The following is a 25,996-nucleotide window of genomic DNA, read 5'->3' as shown; positions in this document are numbered from 1 at the left end:
GTCCAGACAGATTTATACGAATGGTACGTCAATTTCATCATGGTATGATGGCTCGTGTCCTGGATGACAGTGAAACATCTGAGGCCTTCCCAGTCACCAACGGCGTCAAGCACCCACTTTGTTCAGCATGATATTCTCTGCCACTTTGGCTGATGCCTTTCAACACTGCACTGAAGGAGTAGGCCTGAAGTATAGAACTGACGGGAAACTATTTAATCTGAGGCGACTGCGTGCCATCACCAAGGCGAAGGAAACTGTACTTCGAGACTTTCTCTTTGCCGATGATTGTGCTCTGAATGCTAGTACAGAGCCAGAAATGCAAGCCAGTATGGACAAGTTTTCAACTGCATTCAACAACTTGGTCTCACCATTAACATCAAGAAGACTGAGGTCATGCACCAGCCAACTCCCCACGCTTCGTACTCAGAACCGTCCATCACTGTAAATGAACAGAGACTTCAGACAGTGGACCACTTCACGTACCTGGGCAGTACCCTTTCCTGAGCAGTGTTAATCGATGATGAAGTAAACTGCAGAATTGCTAAAACCAGCTCTGCATTTGGTCGATTGCGCTCCAATGTTTGGGAACGTCGAGGGATCAGCCTACCAACGAAGCTGAAGGTCTACCGAGCAGTGGTGCTTCCAACTCTGCTGTACGCCTGCGAGACGTGGACTGTCTATCGGAGTCCTGCACGAAGGCTCAATCACTTCCACATTTCCTGTCTGCGAAAGCTTCTAAAAATCAGATGGCAGGACAAAGTGCCCGATACTGATCTCCTTACTAGAGCCAGTCTGCCGTCAGTTCACACACTGCTGATGAGAGTCCAGACCAGCTGGGCCGGACATGTTGTGAGAATGTCAGATGAACGCATTCCTAAACAGCTCTTCTACGGAGAACTCACTCAGGGAAAGCGCTCCCATGGAGGACAAAAGAAGCGGTTCAAGAACACGCTGAAGACCTCTTTGAAGTCCTTCAAGATCAACACCGCCACATGGGAAACCTTCACACTGAACCGTTCAGCATGGCACAGCCTCATTCACACAGGCAGTAATACCTCTGAGGCGAGGCATATTGCTGAGGCTGAAAAAAAGCGTGAGCTGCGCAAGTCCAGAGCTGCTCGTACATCATCGACAGTGCCATTACATGTCTGCCATACATGTGACAGGACGTTCCACGCCCGAATGGGACTGATCAGTCATCTTCAGACGCACAGAGCCCGGTCATCGAAAGAATGAGGAGTTAAGGTCTTCAACGATGGACAAACATCATCATCTGGTGAAGATGCGCTCTGGCGACAGGCATTATAAAACCACCTCCCCAAGCAGGAGTAGCTATGTTGGCCGGAGAAGCTCTCCCACCAACATAGCGCTGTCCACACCAGTACTTATGTCAATGTAATTTATGTCACTCCGGGGAGTGGTTTATTTACACCCCAAGTGACATAAATTCTGCCAACATAAACTGTAGTGTAGACATTGACACCTCTGCAGTCATGGGGTGAAGGAGAGTTAGGCTATTACCACTTCATTTTGAATGGTGTCTTGCAACATGTTTTAACTCCTTATGCTTAACAGTCGGTTCCACCATGTATTTAGTTGTCACTCTGATTACCTTTCCCTGATGGGAAGAAGAGCTCCGTCTGTGTAAGCTCGAAAGCTTGTCTCTTTCACCAACAGAAGTTGGTTCAATACAAGATATTACCTCACCTACCCTGTCTCTCTCTCATCTTGGGACCAACACTGCAAACTATATAGTTGCTTAAATAAATGTAGATAGCTAATGTACCTTCCAAGGTTGCAAAAAGATGTACCAAATCTAGTGTAAAGGCTCTCTTGAGTTGTAAACCAATATGTTTTAATGGTTATATCAACCAATGAGAATGCACCTTTCTTTAGAAAATAATTGAAGTGCAAATGGAAAAGTTGATTAAAATGGGTAATTTTTACTTTGAGGCTTTCCACATGACGTAAATAGCGTTGATTTAAATCAATCCACCCTGTTTTGGAGTTGGCAGGAATGCATGCTTAATAGAAAACATGTCTGACATTTCCTTGATTCTTCATTGGGCACTCTGTTTTATTGTGAAATGGTATATCATTTTCTACTTCTTTTACAAGGAGAGGCTGAATTGAGTAAGTTGCCCGCCTGGCAGTTTTTAGTATAGTCATCTACTGATACCATGAACAAGTTATAGTGCCTGAAGCTATTTTTATTGGTGAAGATTTTAACATTGTGTCAAACTATAACCAAACTAAAAAAAATGTAGCAAGCCAAACAAGTATTAAATACTAACACTAGCTATGGATAGTACTTACCTGCTCCATAAGAGTTGAGGATTAATTGGTTAATGTTTGTAAGGTGCTCTGAAGATGTAAAGATCTATGTAAATGGCAAGTAAAATTATTTTTAAAAATACTTGCCAGAAAATCAAAGCAGAAAACATTGGAAGTTGTTGCTAACATCTATTCACAATTACTTGAAGATGGTTGACAGTGAAGAAATAGTGATATTTTAATGCACCTGCTGATAGTTCTAACTTCCAAATGTGACTTTAAAATGGATGTCTGGATTTTCAGTGTCTTAAAACAGTAAAAAGGGGTCCAAAACGTTGCAGTAACACGTCTGTAGGTTTGTATTTACAGACTCAGAGACTTCAAGGCCAGAAGGCACCATTGTGATCATCTAGTCCAGTGGTCCCCAAACTATTTAAGTTGCACCCCCGCGACCCTAGGAGCTGCTGTCAGGAGCCGGGCTGGGGGCGAGGCCACATGCTAATAGAGAGGGATGAAATCTGCACACCTTTGATGTTAGAAGGGCATTTTTTTTCTACATAGACAGGACTAAACAGTTTCATTTGTTACTCTAACTATTTATGGCCATAGTTGACAGAATGAAGAGTCTCCCGGTCTCTTCTCAAAGAACTTGGTCTCTGGAACTTCCTGCGTTTTGTGTTTATGATCTGGTAGGCATTTCCCTGCCTAGCAAAGCGACGACATGTTCCACAAGATTGCAAGCAGCCTTGTGGGATTTTTCTCCTATCTAGGAGATTTGTGAGCAGCAGCCTGGTTCTTAAGTTCACACATTCATGTCCATTAGTCAGTACTCCAGAGACAATGCTAAATTTGGACAAATTGTACTCTGGTCTGTGTGTACATGAACTTCTATCCCTCCTCCTCCTCCTTTACAGCTAGAAACACCAAGAGTGGAATGCAGATGTGCAATTGTACGGGGAGATGTCAGCAAACTAGAAAAGTGCCTGAAACCACTATGGCTTATTGTAAAAAGCAGCCACTTCAGCAGGCTTAGCTTAACCAAGGAAGGAGGGGAGGGGGTTTTGGGTGCCACAGAAAGGGCAGCTTGACCCTGCGTCCTTTCTGATAAGAATTGTGTTGAAGTTGCTGATACATGCATTTTAGAAGAGCAGGATATGCTCCAGGAATGTCTATTGGAGCCTCAAGACTGCAAACTCTGGGGAAAAACCCACATCTGGTTAATAATCAGAAGGAAGTCTCTTGCTTGACCATTGGAACTGCTTGCTTAACAAGTTTTCTTTTAAGGGACATGTCATTGTATTATAAATAAGGGGGAAAAGTTTGAGGTAGGGGGACTCTTCAGGACTGAACTCTCCCTCTGGATGCATCTTGTGTTCCCCACCGGCAGATGGGCTGCCACTGTGCCACTCGAGAGCCACACTCAGCTTCGGTAATTTTCGAGGGGTTGGGGGTGTTTTACTAACCTGTTGCGGATATAAGTGCTTGAGACTAAGTAAAGTATAGCTTTAAGTGAAAGCACTCTTGTGTTGTCCTGTGTGTGCCAGCCATCTATCGGTCGGACGGCCGTGTCTCCCCTGATTTATTTCCTGACACCACCTCAGATAGAGTAAAAGTTACCAAGAGCTTTGGGTTGAAAGAACCCTGGGTAACACAATCACTCGAAGAAGAAAAAGTGGTTACTAACTTTTTGTAACCATCTTGTTCTTTAAGATGTGTTACACATGTCTGTTCCCTGGCCCACGCTCCTGTCCTTCTGCATTGGAGTTGTTCTGCAAGAAGGAATTGAGGAGCTTCATGGGAAGCAGGGCCCTTTATGTGGTGCATGGTAACGGAGGGCTCTGATGGGTACCACTGAGGGGAAAATTTCCTACGACTGTGCATCTGGCAAATACGTGCAAAGAGTGGAATGGACATGTGCAATACATCTTAAAGATCAACAGTTATGAAAGGTTAGTAATAATTTTGTACACTTCAAAAGAGAATTCAGTCCTATTTGGACAAAATGTAGTACCCATTCATAAACATGTTTTGAAAGTGCTGAGTAGCATGTTAATAATATTGAATAGGGCAATATTTACTGTCCTTTGACTGCACTAATTGTCAAGTTACTAAGTTTCTACATTTGTATTGGGTATCAGAGGGGTAGCCGTGTTCGTCTGAATCTGTAAAAAGCAACAGAGGGTCCTGTGGCACCTTTAAGACTAACAGAAGTATTGGGAGCATAAGCTTTCATGGGTAAGAACCTCACTTCTTCAGATGCAAGTGGGTATTGGAGGGATCAGTGAGAAGCGGTGAACTGTTATCAGTAGAATTGGAATCATGGGGATTGCTTCTTTCAGACTTAATTTGCGTGGGGTGAGGTAGGAGAAGAGAATTGATGTAGTCCAGATTTATATTCAATACATGGGAGACTATGTGTGGAGGACAGTTTTCAGGTAATCTGTAGCCTTTGTAATTGTCTGCACATTATTAAATAAAAATCCGTATTTAATTCTTAGCATATGCATTTGATGTTTACTTGAACAAGCATCTCTTAAATTTTAAGAGTGAACATTGTCTGAAACATGTAATATAGTTTGGTAAATATTTAATAGATAAATAGGAGAAACGGAGTTTTGTGCTGCTGAATGATGGGGCAAACCCTCTTATAGTTCATAGCATTTTTTAAATACACTTGTCACATGGTAGTAATTCAAAAGAGGTTAAACTATTACCTTAAAATACTACTCCTTTACACACTGCTGTTGGAAATAAAATATTGTAGCTATTTTTCAGTATAGCTTCACTAGGATGACCAAAATAGAACATATTCAAGTTATGAGAATTTGATAAAATCGGTGAGACATCATCACAAAAATTGTCATCACCTGCATCTCTTGATATAATAAACGTTTGTCCTCCTTGTAAAGAATACTATAGTTCAAGTTGTTTTTGTTAACATGAACCTTTAGTTGCTCTTTGAGTGCTGGTCTATATATGTACTCCACTGTGGGTGCATGCGCTCCTTGCAGCTGACTGGAGAATTCTTGCAAGTAGTGTCTGTTGGCCTGCAGCTGTGCCCAACCCCTCTTCATGCTTCTCGCTGAGGATATATTGGGCAGTGTGGAACTACCAGTACTGCCTCTCCAGTTCATTCTTACTGCTGCATAGCCTGAGTTGGAATCTCCAGTGTCCAGAACCTTTCCTTCTGCCCTCTGTCTTCAAATCTGTAAATATTTCTGAGTTTAATACAGCTATTCTTTCTTCAGTGTAGTCAGTGTTAGCAATTTTAATATTATACTTAGTAATAGGTAGGATCCCCACCCCCGCACACCCTCTAGCGTCTCCAGTATGGCATTTAGATTATGTAGACTTATGGGGCTTTAAAAACTGTCCCTTGTCCCTGTTTCTTCTCGGTCAATGGTGACCACCAGTGCTATCTGTACTGCCTTGGAGAATTTCGTATATCTGCTGAGTGCAGTATCTGTCATTCCTTTCCCAGCTAGATATGTCAGGTGTGAAAACTCTGGCTTAAGAAGCACCTAATGGAGAAAGCAATGAGGCCCCAGTTCCCAGATCCAGGCCTGGGAGAGACAACCTCCACCACCACCTCTATATTGGCCAGAGTCATCACAGAGCACATTGTGACGATGCACCGCATAATGCTTTATAGAAATATGCTTATGAGTGTAAATATGACATACATGGCACATGTAGCATAAAACATTCCAGTTAACATCTCTTTGCAAAGGTTATGGTTTACTGAGTGTGTTCATCCTATTTGTATGAATGTATCATTCTTATGTCTGAAACTAGGAATATAAAATGTAACTCTGAGGGCCTATTGTAATTATGTAAAGTGTGGGCCATTAGTGGTGGTTTGGAATCTTGATAAGTTTCAGAGTAACAGCCGTGTTAGTCTGTATCCGCAAAAAGAAGAACAGGAGTACTTGTGGCACCTTAGAGACTAACAAATTTATTAGAGCATAAGCTTTCGTGGACTACAGCCCACTTCTTCGGATGCATATAGAATGGAACATATAATGAGGAGATATATATACACACATACAGAGAGCATAAACAGGTGGGAGTTGTCTTACCAACTCTGAGAGGCCAATTAATTGAGAGAAAAAAAAACTTTTGAAGTGATAATCAAGCTAGCCAAGTACAGACAGTGTGATAAGAAGTGTGAGAGTACTTACAAGGGGAGATAGAGTCAATGTTTGTAATGGCTCAGCCATTCCCAGTCCTTATTCAAACCGGAGTTGATTGTGTCTAGTTTGCATATCAATTCTAGCTCTGCAGTCTCTCTTTGGAGTCTGTTTTTGAAGTTTTTCTGTTGTAATATAGCCACCCGCAGGTCTGTCACTGAATGACCAGACAGGTTAAAGTGTTCTCCCACTGGTTTTTGAGTATTTTGATTCCTGATGTCAGATTTGTGTCCATTAATTCTTTTGCGTAGAGACTGTCCGGTTTGGCCAATGTACATGGCAGAGGGGCATTGCTGGCACATGATGGCATATATCACATTGGTAGATGTGCAGGTGAACGAGCCCCTGATGGTATGGCTGATGTGATTAGGTCCTATGATGATGTCACTTGAATAGATATGTGGACAGAGTTGGCATCGGGGTTTGTTACAAGGATAGGTTCCTGGGTTAGTGGTTTTGTTCAGTGATGTGTGGTTGCTGGTGAGTATTTGCTTTAGGTTGGGGGGTTGTCTGTAAGCGAGGACAGGTCTGTCTCCCAAGATCTGTGAGAGTAAAGGATCATCTTTCAGGATAGGTTGTAGATCTCTGATGATGCGCTGGAGAGGTTTTAGTTGGGGGCTGAAGGTGACAGCTAGTGGTGTTCTGTTATTTTCTTTGTTGGGCCTGTCTTGTAGGAGGTGACTTCTGGGTACTCGTCTGGCTCTGTCAATCTGTTTTTTCACTTCAGCAGGTGGGTATTGTAGTTTTAAGAATGCTTGATAGAGATCTTGTAGGTGCTTGTCTCTATCCGAGGGATTGGAGCAAATGCGGTTATATCTTAGAGCTTGGCTGTAGACAATGGATCGTGTGGTGTGTCCTGGATGGAAGCTGGAGGCATGTAGGTAAGTGTAGCGGTCAGTAGGTTTCCGGTATAGGGTGGTATTGATGTGACCATCGCTTATTAGCACAGTAGTGTCCAGGAAATGGACCGCTTGTGTGGATTGATCTAGGCTGAGGTTGATGGTGGGATGGAAATTATTGAAATCATGGTGAAATTCCTCAAGGGCTTCTTTTCCATGGGTCCAGATGATGAAGATGTCATCAATGTAGCGCAAGTAGAGTAGGGGCGTTAGGGGACGAGAGCTAAGGAAGCGTTGTTCTAAGTCAGCCATAAAAATGTTGGCATATTGTGGGGCCATGCGGGTACCCATAGCAGTGCCGCTGACTTGAAGGTATATATTGTCCCCAAATGTGAAATAGTTGTGGGTGAGGACAAAATCACAAAGTTCAGCCACCAGGTTAGCTGTGACATTATCAGGGATACTGTTCCTGATAGCTTGTAGTCCATCTTTGTGTGGAATATTGGTGTAGAGGGCTTCTACGTCCATAGTGGCCAGGATGGTGTTTTCTGGAAGATCACCGATGGATTGTAGTTTCCTCAGGAAGTCAGTGGTGTCTCGAAGATAGCTGGGAGTGCTGGTAGCGTAGGGTCTTAGGACAGAGTCTACATAACCAGACAAGCCTGATGTTAGGGTGCCAATGCCTGAGATGATGGGGCGTCCAGGATATCCAGGTTTATGGATCTTGGGTAGCAAATAGAATACCCCTGGTCGGGGTTCTAGGCATGTGTCTGTACGGATTTGTTCCTGTGCTTTGTCAGGGAGTTTTTTTAGCAGATGGTGTAGTTTCTTTAGGTAATTCTCAGTGGGATCAGAGGATAATGGCCTGTAGAATGTGGTGTTAGAGAGCTGTCTAGCAGCCTCCTGGTCATATTCCAATTTATTCATGATGACGACAGCACCTCCTTTGTCAGCCTTTTTGATTATGATGTCAGGGTTGTTTCTGAGGCTGTAGATGGCGTTGTGTTCAGCATGGCTGAGGTTATGTGGCAAGTGATGTTGCTTTTCCACAATTTCAGCCTTTGCACGTCGACGGAAGCAATCTATGCAGAAATCCAGTCTGTTGTTTCGACCGTCCGGAGGAGTCCATGCAGAATCCTTTTTTTTGTAGTGCTGGTAGGGAGGATTCTGTGGGTTAGTATGCTGTTCAGAGGTATGTTGGAAATATTCTTTGAGTCGGAGACGTCGAAAGTAGGATTCTAGGTCACCGCAGAACTGTATCATATTCATGGGTCTGGAGGGACAAAAGGAGAGGCCCCGAGATAGGACAGACTCTTCTGCTGGGCTAAGAGTATAGCTGGAAAGATTAACAATATTGCTGGGTGGGTTAAGGGAACTACTGTTGTGGCTGCTTGTGGCATGTAGCAGTTTAGATAGTTTAGTGTCCTTTTTCCTTTGTAGAGAGGCAAAGTTTGTCTTGTAAATGGCTTGTCTAGTTTTTGTAAAGTCTATCCATGAGGAAGTTTGTGTGGAAGGTTGGTTTCTTATGAGAGTATCCAGTTCTGAGAGCTCATTCTTAATCTTTCCCTGTTTGCTGTATAGGATGCTGATCAGGTGGTTTCGCAGTTTCTTTGAGAGTGTGTGACACAGTCTCTCAGCATAGTCTGTGTGATATGTAGATTGTAATGGAGTACACTGTCTGTACTCGGCTAGCTTGATTATCACTTCAAAAGTTTTTTTTCTCTCAATTAATTGGCCTCTCAGAGTTGGTAAGACAACTCCCACCTGTTTATGCTCTCTGTATGTGTGTATATATATCTCCTCATTATATGTTCCATTCTATATGCATCCGAAGAAGTGGGCTGTAGTCCACGAAAGCTTATGCTCTAATAAATTTGTTAGTCTCTAAGGCCTGGTCTACATTAGGCGTTTATGTCGAAGTTAGCGCCGTTAAATCGAATTAACCCTGCACCCGTCCACACTGCGATGCTATTTAGTTCGACATAGAGGTCTCTTTAATTCGACTTCTGTACTCCTCCCCGACGAGGGGAGTAGCGCTAAATTCGACATGGCCATGTCGAATTAGGCTAGGTGTGGATGGAAATCGACGCTAATAGCTCCGGGAGCTATCCCACAGTGCACCACTCTGTTGACGCTCTGGACAGCAGTGCGAGCTCGGATGCTCTGACCAGCCACACAGGAAAAGCCCCGGGAAAATTTGAATTTGAATTCCTTTTCCTGTCTGGCCAGTTTGAATCTCATTTCCTGTCTGGACATCGTGGCGAGCACAGCAGCACTGGCAACGATGCAGAGCTCTCCAGCAGTGATGGCCGTGCAGTCTGGGAATAGAAAGAGAGCCCCAGCATGGACTGATCGTGAAGTCTTGGATCTCATCGCTGTGTGGGGCGATGAGTCCGTGCTTTCCGAGCTGCGATCCAAAAGAAGGAATGCAAAGATCTACGAGAAGATCTCTAAAGACATGGCAGAGAGAGGATACAGCCGGGATGCAACGCAGTGCCGCGTGAAAATCAAGGAGCTGAGACAAGGCTACCAGAAGACCAAAGAGGCAAACGGACGCTCCGGATCCCATCCCCAGACATCCCGTTTCTACGAGGCACTGCATTCCATCCTCGGTGCTGCCGCCACCACTACCCCACCAGTGACCGTGGACTCTGAGGATGGGATACTGTCCACGGCCGGTTCCTCGGACATGTTAGGGGACGGGGAAGATGAGGAAGGAGATGAGGAGGGCGAGGCAGTCGGCAGCTCTCACAACGCTGATTTCCCCGACAGCCAGGATCTCTTCATCACCCTTACAGAGATCCCCTACGAAGCGTCCCCAGCCGTTACCCCGGACACAGAATCTGGTGAAGGATCAGCCAGTAAGTGTTGTAAACATCTAAACATTTGTTTTTAACAAAACAGGAATATTAACAATTAAAAGAATGGGTTGTTCATGATTAGTGTGCCCTAGGCGCTTAACGGTTTAGTAATGGGCAGTGCAAGTTTTGAAAAGAAATCTAGCAATGTCCGGTTTTCAGTGATTGTCCTGCACAAGCCGCTCTACTGTTTATTCCCTGCTACTGCAGCTACAGTAAAATGCGGTCTATGTGTCCGGGGATAGAGCAGTAATCCTCCTGGGACATCTCGATGAAGCTCTCCTGGAGGTAACTTGAAAGCTGTTGCATGAGGTTCTTGGGGAGAGCGGCCTTATTGGGTCCTCCGAAGTACGACACGTTGCCGCGCCACGAGATTATCAAGTACTCCGGGATCATTGCTCTGCACAGCAGGGCGGCATACGGCCCTGGTCTTTGGAGGCTTTCCCGGAGCATTCTCTCTTTGTCGCTCTCGGAGATCCTCATCAGGGTGATGTCGGCCATGGTGACTTGCTTTTAATTAGGTAGGGGAATGTTAGTGTTGGGACTGCTTTCCCGTTCCTTTACAGAACTGTAACCGCTGGTTTGCAGCCACGCGGTGGAGGCGGGAGAGGGGCAGCCGAAAGGGATCGTTCCCGGGGACAGCCGCGAGGGGGTGGGACAGGGGCAGAGTTCCCGCTTGCCGGATTGCTGGCAGCAGGGACTGACATTGATTTAAATGTGAAATGAGGCCAGTGGTAATATAAAAGTTTTAAACTGCCACAAGTGTACGGCTTACCATGTCTGCCTGCAACAGAAATTCCGTTGTGCTGCCTCGCTTCTCAAATGTGCTGTTCAAGACCCCAGGCGCTGAATGCGAAGGCCGAGAATTCGACCTTGTGCTGAGTGCGCATGTGAAAGGTGCTGTGCATGGTCTTGTTCACAGAGAAAGACTATGTTCTTTGTTCACAACTACATTTATCTTTCTGAGGAATTCACTCCCTTTTTCCCATTTCCACAGCCCCGTCTGCGACTGTCTCACAACCTAGCCTGGAATCACACTCCCAGAGGCTAGCGCGGATTAGGCGTAGGAAGAAGAGGACACGGGAGGACATGTTCTCTGAGCTTATGGCCTCTTCCCAAGCCCAGGCAGCACAGCAGACCCAGTGGCGGGAGAACTTGACCCGAATGCACCAAGCCAACATGGATCGGGAGGAGAGGTGGCGGCAGGAAGACCAGCAGGCGACTCAAACGCTGCTTGGACTACTGAGGGAGCAAACGGACACGCTCCGGCGCCTTGTGGATGTTCTGCAGGAACGGAGGCAGGAGGACAGAGCCCCGCTGCAGTCCATCTCTAACCGCCCTCCCCCGCCACCAAGTCCCATACCCACCTCACCCAAAGTGCAAAGAAGGAGAGGCGGCAGAGTCCCTGCTAAGTCTCACTCCACCCCTGCAGAGAGCTCTAGTAGCAGAAGGCTCTCATTTCCCAAAATTTGAAAAGTTCTTTCCTTCCCGCCTGACACAAGCCCCCGTCCAAGTTTCATCTCCCAATGCCATGTGTAGTTGATAATAAAAAATTCGTTTCTGTTAACTACTGTTTCAATCATGTTCTTTTGGAGGAGGAGGGGAAAGGGGGTTGGTAATTGGACAGGACAGTCTCCTTTGGCAGGGTACATAGTCGGGGGCAGGCACAGCAGCAGGGCACATACACAGTGCAGTGATGCAGTGACTAGTTGCCCCGGTTAGTCTGGGAGGTTGTTTTGATGTAATGTTGGGGGGGGGTGGGTTGCTCTGTGACTTTGTGGCGGGGGAGGGCAGTTACAGATCTTAAGCGCCGGTCCTTAGGCAGGATGACAGAGCCACACAGCATGGGATCTGTAACCGTCCTCCCCCTGCCACAAAGTCAAATAGACCCCCCATACACACAGTCCCGATCAGGAGGGGTGACAGGCTCCGTTGAAACAAGCATCCCACCGCAGCGGAGCCTGTCAATCCTTGAGTTTAGAAGCTGCATTCGCGTCACAACACTACACCCGCCCCGCACCACAGTCTGCGTCCCAGTTTTAAAAAATTCCCGCGAAAACAGTATTAAAGAAAACGGTGTGCTTTAACAAAGTAGAACTATTTTTATTTCGACACGTGTGTTGGAGGGGGGGTGAAGGGGGTATGTAACTGAATAGGATAGTCAACATTACCTGGGTAAAGAAACGGGGGCAGGTTTAGCTTCTCAGTACACAAACTATAAAGTCACAGGTTACCCTGCTCACTCAGGAACTTTGCTTTCAAAGCCTCCCGGATGCACAGCGCTTCCCGCTGGTCTCTTCTAATCGCCCGGCTGTCTGGCTGTGAGTAATCACCAGCCAGGCTATTTTCCTCAACCTCCCACCCCGCCATAAAGGTCTCCCCCTTGCTCTCACAGAGATTGTGGAGCACACAGCAAGCTGCTATAACAATGGGGATATTGGTTTCGCTGAGATCACAGCGAGTCAGTAAGCTTCTCCATCTCCCCTTGAGACGGCCAAAAGCACACTCCACCACCATTCTGCACTTGCTCAGCCGGTAGTTGAAGAGTTCTTTTTCAGTGTCCAGGGCGCCAGTATAGGGCTTCATGAGCCAGGGCATTAGCGGGTAGGCTGGGTCCCCGAGGATGACTATAGGCATCTCCACATCCCCAACAGTTATTTTGTGGTCCGGGAAGTAAATACCTTGTTGCAGCCGTCTAAACAGACCAGAGTTCCTGAAAACACGAGCGTCATGAACCTTGCCCGGCCATCCCACGTAGATGTTGGTAAAACGTCCCCTGTGGTCCACCAGTGCTTGCAGCACCATGGAAAAGTAGCCCTTTCGGTTAATGTACTGGGTGGCCTGGTGGTCCGGTGCCAGGATAGGGATGTGAGTTCCATCTATGGCCCCACCGCAGTTTGGGAATCCCATCGCTGCGAAGCCATCTATGATCGCCTCCACGTTTCCCAGGGTCACTACCTTTGGCAGCAGTACATCAACAATTGCCTTGGCTACTTGCATCACAACAACCCCCACGGTAGATTTGCCCACCCCAAACTGGTTCGCGACTGACCGGTAGCTGTCTGGCATTGCAAGCTTCCAGAGGGCTATGGCCACTCGCTTCTGTACACTCAGTGCAGCTCGCAACCGGGTGTCACTGCGCTTCAGGGCAGGGGACAGCAACTCACAAAGTTCCAGGAAAGTTCCCTTCCGCATGCGAAAGTTTCGCAGCCACTGGGATTCATCCCAGACCTGCAGCACTATGCGGTCCCACCACTCAGTGCTTGTTTCCCGTGCCCAGAATCGCCGTTCCACGGCATCAACATGACCCATTGCCACTGTGATGTCCTCGGCGCTGGGTCGCCTGCTTTCTGACAGGTCTGTGCTACTCTCAGACTTCAGGACATCACCGCGGTGCCGTAGCCTCCTCGCCTGACTTTTCTGCATCTGCCTCAGGGAAACCTTTATGATAAGCTGCGAGACGTTGAGAGCGGCCACAACTGCAGCGATGGTCGCAGCGGGCTCCATGCTCGGAGTACAGTGGCGTCCGCGCTGTCAATGACTGGAAAAGCGCGCGAACTGTTTTCCCGCCGGTGCTTTCAGGGAGGGAGGGCGGGAGTGATGGACGGATGACAACAGTTTCCCAAAAGCACCCTCGACTCATTTTGTTACCCAGAAGGCATTGCCGGCTACACCCAGAATTCCAATGGGCAGAGGGGACTGCGGGAACTGTGGGATAGCTGACCACAGTGCACCGCTTCGAATGTAGACGCTATCACCGTTAGTGTGGACGCACAAAGTCGAATTACTGTCCTTAGTGTGGACACACACGTTCGACTTTGCAATATCGATTACAAAAATTCGATGCAAGTAAAATCGAACTACTCTCGTAGTGTAGACAAGGCCTAAGGTGCCACAAGTACTCCTGTTCTTCTTTTTGTGGAATCTTGATGGCTCCCGTTAACCAGGACAATTGGTTGTAAATGGCTCTGTTTACTTGTAAGTCTTCCTGTATATCTGTGTGCTGGCAAGTGAGTAATGAAGTCTTACAGTGACATGTGATCATGTCACCTGAACTGGAATCCATGTTTAACCTGGTGCTTTTCCATTTAGAAGGAGGGGTGGGAACCCAGAGAGGGACAAAGGATTCCCGCCTTGTGTCCAGTAGCGTAGCTAGCGGGGTGCAGGGGAAGCAGCCACTTCCCCTCCGCAAATTTGCCAAAAGCGGCGCCTTTCCAAAGGCGGCCGCTGGCTGGAGGAGCAAGGGGGCCGCAGGCTGGCCGCCTGCAGCGTGGCCGGCAGCCATGGGGAGGGGGGGCGGCAGGCACACGGCCGGAGGAGCGGGGCGGGGGGGTGCAGGCTGGCCGCCAGTAGCACAGCCGGCAGCCATTGGGGGGCGGCAGGAACGCGCGCGGCCGGAGGAGCAGGAGAGCACAGCATGCGACCCGGCCCCGTAGCCGCGGCCAGAGGAGCCAGGGGGGCACAGGCTGGCCACCCACAGCGTGGCCAGCAGCCATGCGGGGGTGGTGGGCACGCGGCCGGAGGAGTTGGGGGGTGGGAGGGGACGGTCAGCCATGCGGCCGGAGGAGCCAGCCGGGGGGGGGGCATGGAGCGGCCGGAGGAGGAGCCAAGGGGGGGCACCTTTTTTAGGTTTGCTCCCCCTCCTCTTAAAAGCTGGCTACACCACTGCTTGTGCCAAAGATACATAAGGGGGTGGAACAGAACAAAGAGGGCGGCAGTCATGAGAAATCCCCTAGCTACCACCTGAGCTGGAACAATGACTGTACCAGGGGAAAGGATTGGGCCCAGACTAGAAGGTGGCTAGTCTGTCAAAGAAGCTTATTGGAACATCTCTGAGGGTGAGATTTACCTGCATTGTTTCCTACTGTATTAGGCTTAGACTTGCATGTTTTATTTTATTTTGTTTGGTAATTTTCTTTGTTCTGTCTGTTATTACTTGGAACCACTTAAATCCTGCTTCTTGTATTTAATAAAATCACTTATTACTTATTAAGTAACCCAGAATTGATACCTTGGGGAAGGGGGGAACAAACAGCTGTGCATCTCTCTCTATCAACGTTATAGAGGGGAACAATTTGAGTTTACCCTGTATAAGCTTTATACAGAGTAAAACGGATTTATTTGGGGTTTGGACCCCATTGGGAACTGGGTATCTGGGTGTTGGAGACAGGAGCACTTCTTAAGCTGTTTTCAGTTAAGCCTGCAGCTTGTGGGGGACGTGGTTCAGACTTGGATCTGTGTTTGCAGCAAGTAAGCATGTCTGGCTCAAATAAGGCAAGGTACTGAAGTCCCAAGTTGGCAGGGAAAACGGGCTCAGAGGTAGTCTAGGAACATCAGGTGGCAGTTCCCAAAGGGGCTTCTGTGACCCAACCCATCACACACATCTTCTAGCATACGGTTTGAGGCAGAAGCAGGAACTCTGGGTTCTTTGTTGAGTTTCCACCATGAAAACAAGGGTCACTCTCATAAGCACAAGAGTAGAACCCCTTTGAAATCCACTCTGAAGAGCTCAGATCCCTTCCCAGTTCTGTCCAAGTTGGGTGAGACTTCATGCCCATGTTACAAGGACTTAGACTGTCCTAAGCTTGATGGTAAAAAGGCACATAGGAGCAAAGCTCCCCGATTTTTGGACTCTGCACCAGTCAAAGGACCGGGATCTGCTGTGTCACGCTGTCTGGAGTGGCTCAAGAGTGAGAGTACCAACCTCAGGACAGACTGTTAAGAAACAGGGTGAAAACTCCAAATTGGTTGTGAGTTGTATACTTAGATTTCATCAATTGTAAACTCCTCAGGCGCTATAGCAGCCTTACCATGGACACAGATAGCCCCCTTGCGTACTCAAATCTATTTTACCACCCAGGCAAGCTTACCTTTGTGATAGATGGTCCCTTACACCAAAAATCACAACAACATTCCAGTTACTCCCAGTCCCAAAGGACAAGTCACTTAACCCAGGTCAGTTGCACCTTAGATCTTTCACCCAAGTCAATGCTTGTTGTCAATCCTCTAATAAACTAACTAAAGATTAACTAAGAAAAAGAAATGAGTCGTTTACAAGGTTAAAGTAGGTCAACATACACACACTAATGAAAAAAGAACAGGAGTACTTGTGGCACCTTAGAGACTAACAAATTTATTAGAGCATAAGCTTTCGTGGACTCGAAGTGGGCTGTAGTCCACGAAAGCTTATGCTCTAATAAATTTGTTAGTCTCTAAGGTGCCACAAGTACTCCTGTTCTTCTTTTTGTGGATACAGACTAACACGGCTGCTACTCTAAAACCTGTCACGACACACTAATGAGTTAGTCTTAGGTTCCAAAAGATGGTAGAAGCTTCTGTAATAAGCAAGCTCTGTATGTCCTTTAGGGTTAACCCAGGCTGAGCAATTGGGAATTCCTTGGTTATGCTTAGAAAACTTGCCCTCTCCAAAGTCCAAACAACATAGAAAGACAGAATCTTCTTGTTAGGGATTTTAACCCCTTCTCCCAGAGTTCAAGCTGATGGGATGAGTTTATGTACATCTCCTCTTCATTAGGTGTGGGGACGAATGCAATTAACAAAGTCTTTGTTTCACAATGGCTCATTAGGTTTCAGTGGGCCGCCTTGGTGGGCAGGACCTAACACTTTCTGTAGAAAGCCAGCATTTTACATTAGTTAATGCTTCTTTCCTGTTTGAGTTACATGGTTACAAATTTTTTCAGTGCAAGCATTCAATATAACATAACATTGGGGTATAGATGTTATAAATTAGATTAATAATGCAGCAACTTACAAGCATTTCATAAGTCTAAACACATTTTTATAAATCTAATACCTGTTTAACTATATTAACATACAGGTGAGCCAGACTGATTTTCTTCTGTGCATTTGTCCATGTTCAGTTGAGGCCTAGGGGCTTTGGCGTGAGCTGGCACCTGGTCTGCCAGCGTCACATGCCGGTACAGGTGAAGAGCAGTAGATAGGAGCCTTATTCACCAGTGGTACTGCTGTGATCCTGTATAGATCTGCTGACCAGGGACCTCACACTCCCACGGGGGAAGTGGAGAACATTTTTGTTTTCCTACATCCACAATCTCCCCTGTTGTCAGGACAAATTCTCGGCAGGGAGATTTTAACCCCAGCAGGAGTTGCAGGCTCTGAGAGAAGTCCATTCCCCATCCCATGTTCTAGTTGTGACATTCAGTCAACAGCACCAACAATATGGCTAACTGAATTGGATCTGATCTTTTTGGCATTGGGTAATCAGATGTAATGGAGGAACACCTCCCTTGAGAAAGATTAATCCGGACAGGAGATTGAGAATTTACTGGTCCCAGCCTTGTTCACACAAGCTGGGACATCCCCCTGAGGACTTGGTTGTACCCCATGCCCTGGGGACCACTGCAACTCACTTTTGACCCGTCATACTGGCCCTGTTGGTGTCCATGGGACCTATAGGCACAACACCAGGGTCTGTGTTGTAATACAGAGTAATATTCCCTCTCTCTCCCCAGTAATGTCAGACAAAATAACAACCATATTCTTCATAAAGAAGCTGGGAAGGGCAAGATCTATTCCACTGTATGTAGAAGCAGACAGTTTATGGAACTGGTGTGTCAGAAACCAAATCACTCTGTTGGCAGTGTACCTTCCAGGAGTCCAGAATTAATTGATGGACAACCTCAGCAGGCACTTCATGGTGGATCCTGAGTTGGAATTATACAATTTAGTGATGAATAGCACCTTCACTTTGAGGGACCCCCACCTGGGCGTGTTCACCTCCAAGGTGAACAGGAAGTACAACATCTGATGCTCCATGGGAGCTCAAGGTCAGTACTCCAGAAGTGATGCTCTCCTACTGTCTTGGACGGAACACTTGAACTATGCTTTTCCTCCTGTCCTTGCTACCCATGAGTCTTCAGAAAATTCAACAGGACTGAGCACAGGTCATCTTCATCATGATAGTTCTGGTTCCCAGATCTCCTAAAAATGTCAACCTGTTCAACTATCAGCATTCAACCCTTCCCAGATCTCTTTACTTAAGAGACTGACAGGGTCAGGCATCCCAACCCAGATGCTCTTCACTTCACAGTTTGGTATTTGGATGGGCGTCAGACCTAGAATATTCCTGCTCCAAAATTGTGCAAGCCGTTCTCAATAATAGCAGGAAGGACTCCACCAAAAAATGTTATCTAGCCAAGTCAAAGTACTTCAGAGACAGTGGGTATTCCTGCTATCTTGGATTATCTCCTTACCTTAAGACAGTGGGCCTTTCCTGTAGTTTGCTGTGGCTTCACCTGGCGGCAGTCATTGTGTGTCACGCACCAATGAACAGCTACTCTCTCTACTCACCTAGCCATGGTCTAGGTTCTTAAGAAGTTTACTAAGAACCTTTCCACTGGTAATGAAGCAAGTCTGTCCTTCGGACCATAACTTAGTACTTTGGGCATTCACTTAGCCACTCTTCTCACCCCTAGCTATATGTTCATTGTTTCACCTGTCAATAAAAGTCACTTTCTTCATTGCCATCATTTAATCTAGATGAGTAGGTGAACCTGGAGCCCTAATTGCAGACCCACAATAGATAATATTCCATAAAGACAGTCTCTCTATAACTGCACCGAGATTCTAAGATAGTTTCGGAATTTCACATAAATCAGACTATCCACTTACCTGTATTCTTCCTGAGGCATGATGCTTTCAGCAAAGAGAACAGACTTTATTCCCTCAATGCAAGCATTGGTATTTTAACTGCAGAGAACAAAACAGATCAGAAAGTCACCTGGACTGTTTGTTGCCATAGCTGAACGAGTTTGAGGACAAACTGTTTCTTCCCAGAGATTCTGTAAGTGGCTCCATTGATGATGTCTCCTTTGTGGACAGCAGTTCCACAAGCCGCCATTCCACTTCTATCCTCACACCTTCCTTCTTTCTGAGTACTGCTTGTCAGTCACTCACACTGGAATACATATAGGGACCAGCACTCGATGAAGAAAGGGAAGTTAGTTACCTTTTGTAACTGGAGTTCTTTGAGATGCGTGGTCCTTATCTGTATTCCACTACCCACCCTTCCTTTCTTGTGCTTTGGATCTTTCTGATTCGCAGGAAGAGAAGGAACTGGAGAGGCAGTTGGTCTAACCACCCCTTATCCCCTCTGTGTAGAGTACAAGGAGAGCGAGGGTGCAGGCATGGACACTACTTGCAAGAATTCACTGGTCTTAGTTGAATGGAGTCCATGTGTATCCACAATGAAACACAGATAGGGATCACATATCTCGAAGAACAAAGGGTAACTAACTTCCCTTTTCAGTCCATCTCCGTGCTACTAGATAAATTTGGCTTTGGATGGGCATTTGCCAGAGCAAACTTTATCAGTGAATGAAAAGTCCATGATAAGGTAGTCTTGTCTCAAACTTTGAAACACCACACATCACGTAGCGTACCCTGAACACTGGCAAGCAGATTTAGATAAGGATATAATACATACCTCAATTATTTATTGGAATATGATGCAATTTAGGGCATGTGTACAGAAGAAAATGGTTGACCTAAGTTATGTTGGCATACAGCTGCCAGAGTAATTAAATCACTTTTGCGTGTCCACACTTTGCTCTTTGTATCAGCAATGTGTGTCCTCACCAGAAGTGGTAGTATCAACTGTACTGTCTGTGTGGGGAATTGTGGGAATGCTTCTGAAAGCCAGTAACAGTCAATGTAAGCAATGCGGTGTCTATACTGACACTGCGTTGACCTAACTACATCAACATTGATGCTCTGCCTCTCAAGGAGGTGGAGTTAAGTCGACATCCCGGGGCAGTTACATGGGCAGGAGCGAAATTTTAGTGTAGACACTTATATAGTTAGGTCAACATAAACTGCCTTGCGTCGACCTAACTCTGTAGTGTAAACCATTCCTTAGCAATCTCTCTCTCTCTCTCTCTCTCTCTCTCTCTTTCAAGATGGGTAATACAATTATTTTTTTAAAGGCAAGAGTTAATTTAAATTGAACAATTGTTTGCCTTTTTAAGGGTGGAATAATTGTAAAAATTGGAATAAAGGTTATAAAGGTATTAGTGGGTTTTAGTGCAAAATAAGTCTTTAATTTGAATTTTCTCCATGTGTAGTGTGGTGTTTATCATACCCTTTCACTGGTGATTTGAATGAACATGAATGTAAATAAAAGTAGACCTACATTTTCAAAAATGTCCAAAGATTCTGTGTGCCCAATTTGAGACACTTTAAGAGTCTGATTTTTTTTGTGGAGAAGTGCTCAGGTTTGTAAAACCTGTCAGAATGAACACTCAAACAGGCACATTCAAACTTGCTAGTCACTTCTCAAAATTGAGGCCTGTAATTGTAGTTGCCATCAGATGAATTGTTCATCTTGTTTTCTAAGTGCTCAGATATTACGGTGATGAGCGTGGTATAATATGCTGCTTTTCCAAGAAAAATGTGAATTTAACAAGACTATGCCAACCCCTATGGAGCACTGTAGATAGGTCAGGATAAAGATCTTTGTATTTTAAAATAGCCATTTGGACTCTCTTAAAATGGGGGGGGGGGGAAGGCTACCAGACCAATTGACTTGACCCATTCGTACCCTATTTTTAAGTTTAGTCACAAATGACTTGAAGGTATTTTGTGATACATAGGAGGGAATATGGTTTTAACTGTTACAGCATGAGACTGAGAATCAGGAGATCAGGATTCTCTTCTCAGATTTACCGTTGATTCACTGTATGAGCTTGGACAAGTTATTTAACCTCTGTTTCCCAATCTGTAAAGTGGAGATCATACTGACCTAATGGATGTTATATTGTGATAAATGTTGTAAAGTGATTCTTGGGTGAAAGGTGGCCCGGTGATGGAGAGTGGTTTTTTTTAAACAGTATTTAAAAAATAACCAAATTATTAAATTCTAGTTTAATCCTGCAAAAACATTTATCTGTAATACTTTTTTCCAGTAGTTAGAGCTTTCTTTAACTTGAAATCAAGGAATTAGTTATCACCCTGTAGCTCAGTCAGAACCACCAGTCAGTCTCAAGGACCTCCTTGCGAGTATGGTCTTGTACTTTCTCTTTTTGTGTTCTAATAAGTGTTCTTCATTGGTTGCTGTGCCTCAGTCAAAAAGTAGCTTGTAGTACCTTTTCTTGCTTCCTTACAGAAATTTCTTTTTACAAACTTTAGAAAAAGATGGGTGTGTGAAAGGATGGAGAGAAGATAAATAATGTCTTTAGTTCCTGATCACTCAGCAAGAGCAGTCTTTCTGTTGTTTGAAATCTTGCTCACTGAGAGCGCCTCATGAGATACACATCTAATTTTTGTGAGGGTCCCAGGAGACCGTGATCATACACTCTTAATCCAGCACGTAGTACTTCAGTACAGCACAAACACAATAATGCCGAACAGTCAGTTTTTGTGTACTTCATGCTGACAAAGCTTCTTAACTGATTTAAGTTTCTTTAACAATATGTACGTTATGTTTCAGTGAAACGGGTAACTTAATCCAGTTGTCTGTGTCTGTACCCCAGAAAGTCATATTTCAGAAGTCAGTTAACTTTTTTCACTCTAAAACTAATAATATGATTATAAGTAAAAGGCATATTTGCAGTCTGGTTTGGGAAGAAGTAGAACACCCTCCTTCCTCCCCCCCATACACCCAAATAATTTGGTTCTAAAGTATGAACACCTGACCAGTGCAGCTGAGTGACTTGCCCAGATTCTTAACAGATCTGAGGGCTAGCTGGTCCATGGTTAACTTAGTTAAGGAAGTGATGCTTTACAGAATGATGGAAACAATGTGAAGAAATAGTGCTGATTATACCAGCACAAACAATTTGGGGGTTATTTATTATGTAGTTGTGCAACCTGACATTTTTGTTGCTAAATGTTCAAACATGCTTTTCTCTGTGCTTGGTAAAAAGTTACTTTTTCTTTCTGATAGGGACCTTTCCCCGTAATTGATTTTTACTTTTGTAGTTATTTTTCAGAGACAGATACTTTATCAATCCTTTGAGACTTTTCTACGCAGCATACATGTTTCCTCCATTATTATTTATCTGCTAAAAATAGTGAAATCGGGAAGTGGTGATTTGCAGATGTAGACAGCTGTCAGTGGATGCTTTTACTTTTCCTACTGTCACAGTTTTAGGATAACTGCATCTGTTTTCCCCCTCCCTGATCCACCAAGGGCACCCACTACAGGCTCCCAGCTCCTAACTGTCACCACTCTTGGGTGAAGACTCACATCTCACTCCCTTCTGATTGTGGGTTCTCTAAAGCTGCACTGATCCCTGCCTGCTTTGTGATAGACGAAAAGGCCCGCGTCGGCACTTTGCTTTCTCACCCGAGGCTATGACCAGTGTATTACCCGCAGTTATAAATTACCACACAACTCTTTCTGAGAAAGCACATTTATTCTTATGGTGAAAACGTTAGAGAAAACATATTAAACACAATAAAAGAAGCTGCATGCATGTTAAAAAACCTACTAGAGGTCACCCCCAACTCCTAATTTGGGTTCTGTGATAGATGTTAGTCTTTCAAAACCCAGAACTGGATTTTCCCTGTGTTTACAAATTCATAACTGTCTCAGAACCAGAACCCTGATTAGGCAGTTTCAGCTGTTTCTCTATATAGCTCAGGCCTTTGATCTTCAGTCTTTGGGACCAGGTAATCAGCAATGACCTATTCCTCAGGGCATAGCTTCAAAAGACTGGGTTTTTGCATAACGGGAGATGGGAAATTTGCATGATCTCTTCTTGGGTACTCCCCAGGAAAACCATTACACACTTTTATTGTCCCAAAATTCCATTCTTGTTTGGCACATTTTCATTAAAGTCTTTTGAACTCCCGAGCTTACATCACATCACTCCCCTAGAGAGATTACACACAATACTGGCACACAATAATTAATATACTTTGTATTCAATACAGTGGACCCCAAAGATACCTAAACTTCATTCAATAAGGTCTCACAAGTTTACTGCAGGAAATTGCTATATCTGTCACACCTACCTTTTGCTAAAAGCCATTATTTACATCCCTCTTTTCAAAGTACACATTGCTGACTGGTTTCAGAGTAACAGCCGTGTTAGTCTGTATCCGCAAAAAGAAGAACAGGAGTACTTGTGGCACGTTAGAAAGCTTATGCTCTAATAAATTTGTTAGTCTCTAAGGTGCCACAAGTACATTGCTGACTGTTGTTTCTAAAAAGGCAGAGTTTGAAAACTTCTCCTGGAAGCATTGTTCTCTCCACATAATCACCAATTACCTTCCAGGTTTGCACTGAAGAGTATGGGACATATTTACTCATGCTTGTGAAGGGCCAGAAGTGGAGAGACTCTGGCCCCGCCTCTTCCTTTCTGGCTCTGCTGGCTGTACTGCCTCTCCTTGTCCCCTCTGTTGGGGAGGAGGGGCTGTGTCTCACCTCTCCCTCTCTATACCCATTCATAAGCCGACCCCCTTCTCTGATGCTTCCCTTTTTTACTAAAAAATTTGGCTTATGAACAAGTGTATACGGTAATTATAAAGAGTGGGAAGGTGTGGCAGATGATCTTTTGGCCACAGGGCATCTATAAGCAGGCTTTGGAGTTTACAGTTTGCTTGCTGTCTGGCAAGTTGGAAGAATATTTGTTCACTCCTGAGAAATGTGTACTAATATCTTTAGCCAACATGGATGGGTTTATTTCCCTCCCTCCCTTCAGACACAGATTTATGTCTAAAGACTTGGGGGTACATTTTGAAAGTTATCCTCTACTCTTGCTAATTATGTAGCTACCTTATGCTATGGCTGTTATATTTCTGCATGTGCACAAGAGCTTGTTGGTTTAAAAAAAAATGAAACTGGAGTGAACTGAATTTTGCAACTTCTACAGCCCGCAAACACAATTTTTAAGAATGTGCCTATTGATTGACTATTAGTATCAGTTCATTTGATTATTTCACTGAAATCTAAAACTGTTGATTTTAAATTGCTACTGTGGCTCAGGGCTGGTCTGCATTGGGAGCTTACATTGGCATACAGTGGTGTGAAAAATCCACACCCCCTGAGAGATGTATGCCGATCTAACTCCCAGTACCGTCAGTGGTAGATTGACAGAAGAATGCTTTTGTCTCTTGGGGAGGTGGATTATCTCTACCAACGGGAGAAACCCCTTCTGTCAGCGTAGGTAGAGCCTACACTGAAGGGATATAGTGATGCACCTGTATCCGTTTAAATGTAGACAAGCCTGACTCAGTTATCTGTTCAAAACGTCTGAATTGTGATGAAATGATAATCCATTATACACTTTTTTGTAATTAGAAAGATAGATTGCACCACATTAAACATTGCTTAATAAGATTGTATTACATAAAGGCAGTCTGCTTAAATGAGACACTTAATGGAAAGAATTTACTCGTTGGCTACAATACAACGCAATTCTTCTTCGAGTGATTGCTCATGTGTATGCCACAATAGGTGTGCATGCTCGCCACGTGCACCGGTGCTGGAAGTTTTTCCCCTAGCAGTACCCATAGGGATTAGTGCCCCCGCGACCCCTGGAGTGGTGCCTGCCTGGCGCGATATAAGGGGAGCTCTGTGCTTCCGCCACCCTCAGTTCCTTCTTGCCGCCAGTGAAGGTGCATCAGAACTGCTCTGCTCCAGCTTTGCTGTAGCTCGTCCCCAGAACTGTTCGTTCGTTTGGTACCTGTAGTTCGTTAGCGAGCCCATGGATTTAAGTTGTGCGGTTCTTGTCAGCGTTCTATGCCAAGAAGCGACCCACACACAGACTGTTTGTGCTGTTTGGGAGAAACGCATATCAGCGAGAGGTGCAAGATTTGCAAATTGTTTAAGCCTCGGATCAAAAGAGAAAGGGACATTAGGCTCCGAGCCATTCTGATGAAGTCGGCGCTGACCCTGACCCCGGCACGCTGCTCCGAGCTGGTACCGGGCACCGCGGTGTCGGTACACGGCAATCCCAGTGCCATCGACCAGTCAGCACCACTCCCCATCCATGGGGCATGCCAAGAGGGCCAAGAAGACTCCCTCTTCGCAACGGCACCAAGGGAAGTCTGGGACAGAGGCTAGGCCCATGTCGGGCAGTTCTTGATCCCCACACACGTAGAGTAGCCCGGCCCCTTCGGAACAGGCCTCTCTGGATGTCCGGATGCCATCCACGTCCGAAGCCCTCCAGGCAGCCTGGGACATCTTGTCCATGCTGGTGCCTGGAGCACCGCCGATATCGGACCACGCTCCAGAGGCGAGCCGCTGCTGGGATCTCCACAGTCGCCCCTGGCTCGGTACCGGTCTCGGTCAAGGGAACGTTCCCGATGTCAATCACCACCCAGCGTCCGCTCGGGGCAGGGTCCACGTGGATCACCCTCGACGCCAACCAGACTCTCGGGCTGGGTTCTGTCCGTCTGGGACTCGCAGCACCGGTCCTCCTCAGAGAGCGTACTGCAGTCGGTCATGGCACGGTTGTCGACGCCGTTCTTGCTCAGGCTCCTGCTCCAAGTCGCCGTCAAGGCACCGCAGCCTCGGGCGTCGCCTTGCCGTCGCAGGTCTGCCCATCGAGGCCATTTGCAGAGCAGCTATTACCCTCAGTACTGGTCCTCCATGTTGAGATTGCGGTCTAGTGACAGTCGCAGATCCCGTCACCGCTGGTTCTCCGAGTCGAGAGATAGTAGCGGATCCTACGCCAGCCTGGTCTCCATTTGTAGCCGTCCTTCGACAGCCAGACCAGTCAACCCGGGCAGCCGGCCCCACAACAGGTGCAGTGGCACCGAGCGTCATGGCTGGCCCAGTGGTACCAGTGGGCACAGTGGCCTCCGGCGCAGCCCCCGGTGGGAGCTCACTCAGTGGCCGGAGCTTCGG

General features: G+C 45.9%; 2 protein-coding genes across 2 annotated transcripts in view; both read left to right on the top strand.

The window, feature by feature from the left end:
- The window catches only part of EIF3H (eukaryotic translation initiation factor 3 subunit H), a 142,571-nt gene that overhangs the window by 91,159 nt on the left and 25,416 nt on the right, over window positions 1-25,996 (top strand). The gene's annotated exons all lie outside the window — the stretch shown is intronic.
- On the top strand, window positions 9,122-11,789 carry LOC135981800 (uncharacterized). Its single transcript, XM_065586056.1, has 2 exons — window positions 9,122-10,164; window positions 11,159-11,789. Exons 1-2 carry the CDS (start codon window positions 9,588-9,590, stop codon window positions 11,632-11,634), a joined length of 1,053 nt encoding a protein of 350 aa, XP_065442128.1. The 5' UTR covers window positions 9,122-9,587; the 3' UTR covers window positions 11,635-11,789.

The sequence above is a fragment of the Chrysemys picta genome, chromosome 2 (assembly GCF_011386835.1).
Source record: "Chrysemys picta bellii isolate R12L10 chromosome 2, ASM1138683v2, whole genome shotgun sequence".
Taxonomy (NCBI): domain Eukaryota; kingdom Metazoa; phylum Chordata; order Testudines; family Emydidae; genus Chrysemys; species Chrysemys picta.
This window is presented reverse-complemented; position numbering and strand designations above follow the sequence as displayed.

Excerpts from the sequence above, each read along its gene's own strand:
- LOC135981800 (XM_065586056.1), top strand. The coding sequence starts at position 9,588 with ATGCAGAGCTCTCCAGCAGTGATGGCCGTGCAGTCTGGGAATAGAAAG. Across the intron at positions 10,165-11,158 it reads ATCTGGTGAAGGATCAGCCA|CCCCGTCTGCGACTGTCTCA; the intron begins GTAAGTGTTGTA and ends CCATTTCCACAG.